The sequence below is a fragment of the Argopecten irradians genome, chromosome 10 (genome assembly GCF_041381155.1).
Source record: "Argopecten irradians isolate NY chromosome 10, Ai_NY, whole genome shotgun sequence".
NCBI lineage: Eukaryota > Metazoa > Mollusca > Bivalvia > Pectinida > Pectinidae > Argopecten > Argopecten irradians.
Genome location: NC_091143.1, coordinates 30,718,673 through 30,730,962, shown reverse-complemented (window position 1 = coordinate 30,730,962; position 12,290 = coordinate 30,718,673). Strand labels below are relative to the sequence as shown.

The 12,290-nt window shown below is 34.4% G+C and overlaps 1 protein-coding gene across 1 annotated transcript in view; it reads left to right on the top strand.

The window, feature by feature from the left end:
* The window catches only part of LOC138333638 (thrombospondin type-1 domain-containing protein 4-like), a 97,631-nt gene extending 87,550 nt beyond the window's left edge, over nucleotides 1-10,081 (top strand). Inside the window, exons 7-11 of the mRNA XM_069282141.1 lie at nucleotides 127-297; nucleotides 1,474-1,656; nucleotides 2,112-2,294; nucleotides 4,773-4,926; nucleotides 6,029-10,081. Of these exons, the coding sequence (XP_069138242.1) occupies nucleotides 127-297; nucleotides 1,474-1,656; nucleotides 2,112-2,294; nucleotides 4,773-4,926; nucleotides 6,029-6,150 (813 nt within the window). The 3' untranslated portion in view covers nucleotides 6,151-10,081. The remainder of the gene's footprint in view (nucleotides 1-126; nucleotides 298-1,473; nucleotides 1,657-2,111; nucleotides 2,295-4,772; nucleotides 4,927-6,028) is intronic.
* Nucleotides 10,082-12,290: the final 2,209 nt, after the last annotated feature.

Sequence of the window (12,290 nt, the reverse complement as noted above, 5' to 3'; positions counted from 1 at the left end):
TTGATTTTGGTGTTTGTGTACTAAGTGTAATTTGTTGTTTATTGAGAAAATAATTACAAAGAAGAGGATTTTGCGCAATTGATTTATCTTACAGTTATTTAAAAAATAGATACATCCTGTTTTCAGTGTTCTGTAAACTGTGGTACTGGAGAGAAACGAAGAACAGTTCAGTGTTTAGATTCTCGAAACAGACCAGTGAGGGCAGAGCTATGTGACTCCCCGACCCCCAGGGATGTGGAGTCATGTAATCAGGGGCCTTGTGAACACCACTGGTTCTTCTCAAAATGGTCACATGAGGTAATCTGGATAAATTCTTAATTCATATGAATTCATTTGAATAATGAATACAGTTTAGAATCGACATATGCCTTTCACCCATTTGAAATTGCTTTTATTTGCGGGTTTTAAATTTAGGTATATTCACCAGCGAAATTTATTTTCACAAAATTAAATATCTGTAAATAAAATGGAGGAATTACAAGTAAGATAAGCAGTAAATTGACAAATGAACAAACATTTTCTGCCCAAATATCAAAGAGGAAATTGAATTAGAAAATTTCCTCCCCACAAAATTAAACAACTACATGTAGTATACAATACAGTACAATGAATGATGGGTTCCCATGTATTTGGGCTCAATTCATTCTCCACAAACATACAGTCATGTATAATACCATAAACATATACATTTTGTATATATATAGAGATTGGAAACTCCTTCTTTGTCTTTGCTGATGGCAGAGGGACCTCGAGTTTATAGGCATTTTGCCTTGGCTAACTACTTTTAATTGTATTCTTTTAAACATGATACTTTTGCATCAATACAAAGTTTAAACATTTTATCATGAATTGATATGACCAATAGAAACGATTAATATGATTTAATATAATTTTTGAAGCATGAAAATAAGCAGTTTTACCTGGTGTTTTGACAATCAGACAATCAAACCGGACATGTATTTTGTTTTATTAGCTAGTAGATAAGTTAAAATATTATTTTTTGTTTCCAAAATCACACTCAAATCATCTGAAAATTACTGAACATTTTGATCATATCAAAGTTATCCTCCTGCATTTAACTATATTCAGGAGGATATCTAAAAAACCCTAGGGACTTACAGAGGTACATCTGCCAATCATAAAAATGATGGAGTTACCAATCTCTCTGATATATGTTTCTGATAATACAAAGAAGTTTATATATATACCAACTCCTAAGGAAAAAAACATGTATAACAAAGTTATATTAATTTAAAGACTGTCTTCACAAAGGATCAAACTCAGGACCCCTGGATTTCTAGTCTGATGCTCAACCGACTGAGCTAAAGAGAAGTTCTCTCTAGCTGAGAGGTATATTTTGACTAGTATTTACCAAAATTGCATGCAAAAAGAGTTGATTATGTTTGCAAAGAATGAAAATTGAGAGGAATATGTTGGAAGCCATCTTTAAGATGATTATTTGTTGAATTACAGTGTTCAAGTTCGTGTAGTGGAGGAGTACAGACCCGCAGTGTCCACTGTGCCACGATCCGCGGCCACAAGGCCCTCGACCTTGAATGTGACTTTGATAGTCGACCAAGTGACCAACAGCGTTGTAAGAACAGTAGAAGTACTCGTCACTGTGGTTATAACTGGTTCGCTGGCCCCTGGAGTCAGGTAGGGGGACATAACTCTATCTATCATACTGTTTAACCTTGTTTAAATACATATTTCTATGACTGTTTTGTTTTGATCAACACTTTGACCATAGCTTTGATGTTTTCTCATTTATAAGTAGACTTATTTGAGTACTCAAATTATTTTAAGATTTACCATCTTTAAGATCTTTTGAGCTCGAAAAAGGTTTTGCATATATTATCATTATAATTACCATGATGTCATTAATAATAGGAAACTGATATTGTCACAATTAAAATAAAGTGTTCATGATTACATAATGTACATTTGTATATACATGTATATAAATCAATATATTAGAAACAAAACTTATTTTAAGTGGATGTGATTCTATATATATTTCACCCTATATTCAGAAGATGTACATTATATTATATACTGATATTGACATGTCACGGTTATGTTATGTAATATAGAACTGGTTTACATTTCAGTGTTCCACATCCTGTGGCGATGGTGTAAAGTCGCGTCATGTCTTGTGTTTGACAGCAGGAACCAATCAGAACAGTCGAGCTGTGTCACATGATCTGTGTGATAACAGTACCAAACCAGTATCCCAGGAGCCCTGTCACAAGTCTTCCTGTGGGGCACAGTGGCACATGTCCGAGTGGTCACAGGTAACAGAACTATCTCCCTTCTATCTGTCAGAGTAGAACCAGATGACAGAGTTATCTCCCTTCTGTCAGACATAATAGACAAAGATTACAAGATTATCTCCCTTTTATCAGTCAGATAAGTGACAGTTAACAGGGTTATCTCCCTCTATCAGACATATTGAACACATGTAACAGGGTTACATTTTAATCTGGGTTTAACTCCTCCTCCCTTCTGTCAGTAAGTGAACGCATTTAACTGGGGTCCCTTCTATCAGTCAGTGTGAACACATTTAATTGGGTTACCTCTCCCTTCTATCAGTCAGTGAAAACGCATTTAACTGGGTTACCTCCCTTCGTATCAGTCAGTGAACACATTTAACTGGGTTTACCTCCCTTCTACCGGTCAGTGAACACATTTAACTGGGTTACCCTACCCTCCTATCAGTCAGTGAACACACCTTCTAGGTTGGGTTACCCTCCCTTCTATCGGTCAGTGAACACATTTAACTGGGTTACCTCCCTTATATCAGTCAGTGAAACGCATTTAAACTGGGTTACCTCCCCTTCTATCAGTCAGTGAACACATTTAACTGGGTAATCCTCCCTTCTATCAGTCAGTGAACGCATTTAACTGTTACTGGTCGTTTTAACTGGTTCCCTTCCTATATGTCAGTGAAGCACATTTAACTGGGTTACCTCCCTTCTACAGTCCAGTGAACTTATTTAACTGGGTTACCTCCTTCTATCAGTCAGTGAACACATTTTAACTGGGTTACCTCCCTTCTATCAAGTCAGTGAACGCATTTAACTGGGTTACCTCCCTTCTATCAGTCAGTGAACACATTTAACTGGGTTACCTTCCCTTCTATCGGTCAGTGAACACATTTAACTGGGGTTACCTCCTCCTATCAGTCAGTGAACACATTTAACTGGGTTACCTCCCTTCTATCGGTCAGTGAACACATTTTAACTGGGTTACACCTCCCTTCTATCAGTCATTGAACACATTTAACTGGGTTACCTCCCTTCTATCAGTCAGTGAACACATTTAACTGGGTTACACTCCCTTCTATCGGTCAGTGAACACATTTAAACTGGGTTACCTCCCTTCTATCAGTCAGTGAACGCATTTAACTGGTTTACCTCCCTTCAATCATGAAGTCAGTGTCAGTGAACACATTTAACTGGGTTACCTCCCTTCTATCAGTCAGTGAACACTATTTAACTGGGTTTACCTCCCTTCTATTGCGTCAGTGAACACATTTAACTGGGTTACCATCCCTTCTATCAGTCAGTGAAACGCATTTAACTGGGTTACCTCCCTTCTATCGGTCAGTGAATCGCATTTAACTGGTTACCTCCCCCTATCTATCGGTCAGTGAACACCATTTAACTGGTTACCTCCTTCTATCGTTCAGTGAAACACATTTAACTGAGTTAAAACTCCCTTATATCAGTCAGTGAAGGCATTTAATGGTGTTAACTATATTTCACCCTATATTCAGAAGATGTACATTATATTATATACTGATATTGACATGTCACGGTTATGTTATGTAATATAGAACTGGTTTACATTTCAGTGTTCCACATCCTGTGGCGATGGTGTAAAGTCGCGTCATGTCTTGTGTTTGACAGCAGGAACCAATCAGAACAGTCGAGCTGTGTCACATGATCTGTGTGATAACAGTACCAAACCAGTATCCCAGGAGCCCTGTCACAAGTCTTCCTGTGGGGCACAGTGGCACATGTCCGAGTGGTCACAGGTAACAGAACTATCTCCCTTCTATCTGTCAGAGTAGAACCAGATGACAGAGTTATCTCCCTTCTGTCAGACATAATAGACAAAGATTACAAGATTATCTCCCTTTTATCAGTCAGATTAGTGACAGGTTACAGGGTTATCTCCCTCTATCAGACATATTGGACGCATATAACAGGGTTCATTCAGAGTACACAAGAATAACAGGATTATCTCCCTTCTATCACTCAGTGAACACATGTAGCTGGGTTACCTCCCTTCTACCGGTCATTATGTGGAAACAGGTAAATAATGGACACAGGAAATAGGGTTGTCTCACTTCTATTCAATTGTGGTCACAGGTAACAGCTAGGGTTATCTCACCTTACATCGGTACACAGGTAACAGGGTTATCTTTTTCTATCATTCAGAGTGGACACAGGTAACAAGGTTATCTCCTTCTATTAGTCTCAGTAGATGGTTTCAGGGTCATATTTTTCTATCAGTCAAAGTTGTCTCCCCTATATCAGACCAAGAGGTGAATGGATTATCCCACTTCTGCTATAAATGTTATTTCCCTTATATCAATTAAGAGTTGTTTTGATGATGTTTGCATGGTCACCTGCCACTTCAAAAAAACTATAAAGATTTGATCAAGTGTAGTTGTTCTATTTCAATGAATTTTCAATGAACATGGGTCTGTCATAAGGCCTCTATTTGACTGTAAGTCATAAAAATGATTTTTTTTACCTTTGTAGTGCCCTGTGACCTGTGGTGAAGGTCAGGTCACACGAACTGTAATGTGTCTGGATGAGAATAAACAGCCGTCAGTGAGTTGTGACCAGTCAGACCGACCTCCGTCACGAGACAGCTGTAACCAAAGAGCTTGTATTGACAGCTTATCAGACATAGGTAAGAGATTCTGGTCACTTCTTTTCCTTATTTACACATTACAGAGTTATCTCCACTTAGGGCTAGCTATTAATTGTGGCGTCAATATATTTGAGAGTTCAATGTCATATTTTCCAATGAAATTGACATTATTTTTACTCATGAAATACAAGGATGTCACTTTCGAAACATAACTTCTATAACTAAGTGATATTTGAAGACAGAATAAGCTCTCTAAATCTCCCATCTAGAAAATATCTAAATTACTCGTGTCTGTCGCATCCTGTCTTGGCATTTCCCATCCTGGTGTCATAGGGTTAAATATTTCCATCTAAATAAAAAAATAATTTTGTATTCAATTACTTCACTCTTTAAGTTTAAAACATGTAAGCAGTTTTTACCTTTTGTATAATTGTCTTATCAAAACATCACTTTTGATTTTTAAAATTGAAGAAAACTACAAATATATTTGTATACATATTGATATCTCTAATACTTAAATTAAAAATTAATTAAAAAAAATTACTGATTAGCAGCATTAAATGGCAAAGTAGTTAAATTGTTTTTAATGTAACTATAGACAAATGTAGGAGAAGATCTTAAGAAAATGTGACTTAATTAAGTAAAACACTTTTACCGCAAACATAATTATAGTGGATACATGATTATAACAAATTCATGGTAATAGCCAACATGATAATAGTGAATCAATGATTTTAGCAAACATGATTATAGCAAATTCATGATTATAGTGAACATGAATATATGAAATTCATGATTATAGTGAACATGAATATATGAAATTCATGATTATAGTGAACATGAATATAGCGAACATGATTTATAATATGAAATTCATGATTATAGGGAACATGTTTATTGTGAATTCATTATCATAGTATATTTATTTATATTACCCACAAATGTTAATGTATATACTTGTGCCTAATGAAATATGCTTTTAACGAAGTGATTTCATTGGTCTGATAGATTTTTGTTATAACCAAATCTTACTATACAATGTATGTATAACTTAGTCCTTGTATTTTACTTATTTAAATGTCTATTTGACTGTGTAAATGTATAAATACTAATTATATTATGATTTTGTTGTTTGTTTTAGATCCTTCCTGTAAGAATCGCTACAATAACTGTCAGATCGTGGTCCAGGCCCGCCTCTGTCGCTATGGCTACTACAGCGATATCTGTTGTGCTGCCTGTCACCATGAAAACAAAACAAAATGACTCGATCTATAGTCAATGTGATATTATAAACACATATCTGCCTACAAAGATATTCCGCATTCCAGAAACATCGCTTAACACTGTTTGACCTCAGTCAAGGTCAGGAAGAAATATCGCCAAGGGGATGGTAGTGTCAAGGTCATCAAAGGCATGGTTACCTGTAGATACCTGAAGGTCATTGAATCTCGGAGCTCACCATTTTGACCCGAGATACCTGCTTCAGAATGTGTTAAAGGCTTTGTTTCTTGGTGACAGAGTAAAGATTAGCTTTAGGGAGCATGTGTCATAAGCATTGTTAAATATAAATGCAAAAGGTATACGCTGGAGCGACTTTGTGCATTTTCAAGTTCCAGTTTTGCAGCATTTGTGTAAACATGTATAAGTGAGTTATAATATGACTTTTTCAATTGTAATGAGTAAGATAGCTACATTAATCGTGTATTTATTATAACATTTATATATTTATAATTTACTCATAATACTTATAGTATAATGGTGTTGACTATTATTTTAAAAATAATAGAATCAAACTGTCCATCAAGAGATTGAATTTTATAAAAATGTACCCATGAATGTTACACATTATATTTGATTTGATTTGAAAAAAGGACATATGAAAATATTAAAAACAAGGATAAACTATTGAAACATGTATAAATTTGTACTCTCTACATGATTTTATGCATAATTTAGATGTTACTTTGTTGTACATATGTTACATTATCCTTGATATTCCAGGGGTTACTATCACTGTCATAGTATACACCCTGGAATTTTTCATAGCAAAACTGAAGGCTTTTTGTACGACAACAGATGAGATAGGTAGTTGGTCCTTAAGTGTACATGAAAAAAGTAAAAAATATGATAGACTGCAGTTGACTGTATGGCTTTGAAGTTGGGTGTCGCTCTATATATAATCTTGAATGGAAGACTCTGTAGGCCTGTGATTGTAAAGTTTTGTTCTCCTGAAATGCCTTCAGTTTCACTATGACATAGTCCAGGGGTGGATATTATAACATTGATAGTAAACCCTGGAATATGGAGGATAACCTTAGATATCTAAAGTAAGATCAATTTGATGAGAATGAAGATCTTCATTATACATGTACATACCAATGCATTGAATAAGATTTATACTCAGTCTGGTATATAGCACAGAACAGCAGGTATTCAAGAATATGACAATCACAAAACCTGCACTGAAAAAATTATTGTTTTCTTGTAGAAATGTTTTGAGTACAATGTATTGGTTCCCTGTGCTCCACATCTGACTCTTAGCTGTTGAGTGGTTATAAGGTTCCCTACAACTAGCTGAGAGACCTTTGAGTTGCAAGTATAATCCATACCTGAAGGTTGATAGTTTTCTTGGGGTACTCTGGCATTCTTTATCCACAAATCCTGGCCATAAAACATGAAGGATATGTCAATAGTTGAAAAAAAATAAAATGGATCACTGTATATTGCTCTGTTGATACATACATGTATATCCAATGAATATACGTTTTTGAATTTAAAGCAATATTGAAAATGAAAATAAAATCTATGCATGAAGTTGCTTATTTAGTGTCATTACCAAAGTCTATAACTTTCTATTTATAACCCACCAAATCTGTTTTGTGTGCTGACACCAAATCTTCCTGGATTTGAGAGAGAGAGGAACTGTTTGGTACTGACCTTATGTATATAAGTCATGAGAGGTTGGTACTTATGTCTATGCAATTACATGTATAAATGTCATATTTGTGTATTGTAGATATTATTTTATTTCAAAAGCTTTTTCTGTACAATATTTATCAACTGTGCTGTATCCTAGTTATCTCCCCCTTATTCCAGTTATCTCTCCTTTCTTAGTTATCTCCCCTTATTACAGCTCAAGATTAACATATATCATGCACAATGATAAATAAATGAGTTATTTTCCCAGACTTTAAACAGTAATTGTGTTACAGGCTACATTTGTTTCTAAGATGTCATTTATCATCAAACAGGATGTTAAAGCATTAATAGATTAATTAATGGTCTTTTAACTAATATATAATTTGACTATTGGCATTTGTATCTAATGTTATTTATCATCAAACAGGATGTTAAAGCATTAATTAATAGATTAATTAATTAATGGTCTTTTAACTAATAGATATATATAAATTTATGTATATAATTTGTCTATGAAGACCGCACAAGGAACAAAGAAAATTGGTCTGTGAAGCCAGGTGATCTTTATACACAGGGCAGAATTGTGTTGAAATGGATCATTTCGGACCATAAGATCGGGGTATTATTAAGCAGGTAGGTGATCTTTAGTTTATAAAGTGGTGGTCACTAAGTCAGGTTTCACTGTAGCTTCAAGTGTGGTAATCATTTATATTAAGTTCTCACAAACCATCTTAATGATGTTTTCTACTCAACTTAAGTCATATGAAAGTATTTAAAGCTAGTATTACAACTATTACATTATTATGTCTTTAATTCTGCAGTATTATGAACACAAATGTGTCTGTAGCAAAATTTTTTACTTCAGTTACCAGGTTCTGACTGCTGGTCAGTGGTTTTTCTCCTGGTACTCTGACTTTCCTACATTATCTTAACCTTGCCTGTCCCTTTCGGTTACAAGGACATTAAACTATAATCAAACCAAATGAATGATACCCAAGTAAAACTGATGAAATATGCATGAGTACCTTATCAAACAATACACAGGTTATATATCTTGAATACACAATGTGTTATTAGAAATGAACAGAAGAGTTCTAAAACAACTTACACAGATCAGTCAATACAAGCATTAGGAGTAGTAAAAAGCTTTAAAATAAATGATAAATGGACAAATGACAACTCGCACAAGCAGTTGTAGTCTGTTGAGAAAATGTGTTTCAGTACTATAACATTCATTAATTATCAATTAAAGCTTAGTTAATGTGTAATGAAACTGATGTATGTATGAATAATGTAGACAAAATTTAAAAGTTGCTTTGTATATGTATGAATGAGTTTTTTTTATAAAAAAAAGATACGTGAATTGCAAGGATTATTTCCCTTGTCTAAGAAATAGGCAGCCCAGAAGCCTACTCGATTTGCCTCTTTAAAGAAGTCTTATTAGCAGATCTTTCAGCTTTAGATCATATTGAGTGATCAAAACTTAAAGTATAGAAGTAGAAAAGGGCAAAAACATAGCTCTGAGAAGCACAAATTATTGTGATATGTTAATTCTGATACAAAATGCAAACACTGATGAAGTATACATTTTTTTCAAAAAGAATGTAAAATCAAAAAGCATTTGCAAGTTGTGAGTAGCATAATTGCTTTTGATGTGGTTTCTTTTTTTATTTTTACAATCTTTTTGTGATGCAAATAAATTTATTTATAAATCTTTAACACTTTATCTGTATTACAAAAACAAATGAAGAAAATGTTTTATGTGATATTGTAAATTGGATGTAATTGTGTTAATTTTCTCCTTGAGACTATTCTGTTTTAGCATATTGCAGAATTATCTGGCTAGGGGGTAGGTATCATATGGGATTGGAATTATTTTCCGAGTTAAACTCAATGTCATTCTTTTGAAAAGTATGACACTAAAACACTTTACCCAAAACATGTGAGGTCACAATCTAAACTTACCAGAAAGGGCAGATAACTATGTAATCTGTGAATACAGAATATATATTTAACGTACATGTACATATACAAAATATATCAGTTATGTAATAAAACTGATGAATTATGCATGAACCATATCAAACAATAGACAGGTTATATATATTGAATATAAAATGTGTTAATTAAAACTGAACAAGTTCTAAAACGCCTTACACAGATCAGTCAATACAAGCATTTAGGTAGTAAAAAGCTTTAAAATAAATGTATATGTTACTTGTGACGATAACTTAAGTGTTATTCTGTTAAAATAGAAATAAACTATTTTGAGTTACATCTGACTTTTTTTATCAATTATTAATGACTGTGATATAAATATACATCTTATACATGGTCACAGAATGATATGTCATAGTCATTTGCCAACAGGACCATCCGATACCTTGATAGAATGTACCTACTATAGCTCATTATTTATCAGGTACATGTAATATTATAAAAAATATAGATTTTAAAGAGATTTTTTGGAGCGTTTTTTAATATAATGCATATCAGACTCCGATTTCTCCAAACAAACTTCAGTAAAAAAGGCTAAAACAAGCTAACAAACAAAACATAATTGACGTTTGTCCAAAAAAAAATCATATTATATTCCATGTGTTTGCATAAGAGAAAAATACACGTTTTGACGTAAGTCTGCACTTTTGCTTCCAGAATTCAGAGTCTGATCTTCAAGGTCATCGCAATGTCCTGAATACCGGAAATTGTTATCCCGCGAATATAATCTTCTATACGGCAATTGACCAATCATCATTTTGCCTAGTTTCTAGTAGTTTAGATCCTTTGTGGCGTCGTGAGGTTATACCTCTTTATCTGACGCGGTCGTTACATGTACATGTCTGTACCTAGATTTTGTTTGTTTGTTTGTTTGATTATTTTAACGTCCTATTAACAGCCATGGTCATGTGAGGACGGCCTCCCATGTATGCAGTTTACATGTGCAGCGTGTGTGAAGTGCGAGGTGCGTGTTTTGGGAGACCGTGTTATGTTCATGTTATGTCTTCTTGTATAGTGGAACTATTGCCCTTTTTATTGCGGAAAACTACCACTTTTACATAGACTTTGGTGTGTCTCGGCTAGGGAACAGAACTCAGAGCCTACCTCACAAGGGCGAGCGCTCAATAGACGGCCAAAAGTAAAGCGATGTCAAGGGAGACGTTAGGAAGAATATATTCAGTTAGGAAGAAGAGAAAATATAAGATCCTAAATTTAGTCGCCTTTAACGATGCAATAGGGGCTGCAGGTACAATTCTAACGCCCTACCTGCAGGGCTGGTATGTACCAAGAACGAGTACACATACGAAATGGTACATATGTGTCCTAGTGGAGCAAAAACTCACTCGGGGAAAATTTTCGATAATCTTTCGTGGGTTTCCAATTATTTTATGAGTTTACTGATTTATTTTGTCCAAAACAAACATAACTGCCATTCTTAATATAGATCTATCGTACCTCTCGCTCACAAGACGTCAAATTCACAATATGTAGACTTGACGTCGTATACATATATATATAAGATAATGTCTCGCTGAAAATTTGATATTTCATACGGTTTAGTTTTATTGCCTAGTAGGTAAGCAATATAAATCAAGTACGATAAAATACATGCAAATGTTTTTAACAATAGTTTGTATAATCATTACTTTGCTCCTTTAGCAATAATAGACATCAATTGTAGCTCTAAAGACGATACAATTTTCTGTCTAAAAGTCTTTTGAGCTACAATATTGCAGCTAATATGTACCAGTTTGACATGGAGCTAAACTGCATGTGTTTTGTTAAAAATGATATGTTTCCGTATGACCAGTTTTTGTCTGAACTAATACATGTCCTTCGCGGATGATATTTTCACGACCACAAATGTCCCGCGAAATCGCGAACATATCCCCATGAAAATTGCCAGTTTAACGCCTAAGTCTTCAACGTCCTAATTATAATTTATTTCTAGAATGTCCCGACTGCTTTTCAAGTCAGGATTGAATCCATATGCTGAAAAAAGAAATCATTTGGGAAGATTTTAGCACTAATATGCTAGCCTAGTATTAATACATTTATCATACTATACATGTATAGTACATTTTATACCCGGATTTAGAATAGGCAATGCAACAAATTCAGGTACCACATAGTCGAGTAATACAAATATTTTGAACGTGTGACCGGGCCTCTCGTTGACGTTTCAAGTAAAAGCAAAGGCCTTTGACATCACCTTGGCGAACACCTTTGCCGCAGCATAATAACTGAAGAAAAAAATCCTGAAGTTGGTCAATTCGTCTCAAACGAACATTTGCAAGGACTGATACATTGTACACCACAATCGAGGATGAGGGAATAAAATGAGATAACAGTGATATATTGGTCATACACTTCGCAAACCGGCTTTAAATATCGTCAAAACCTGGAATAGAAGCAGAAATCATATCGTGCAAATCAGACCTGGTGCCAAGATTGTAGTGGAGAAAGCCGAAATGATATTGATTGCT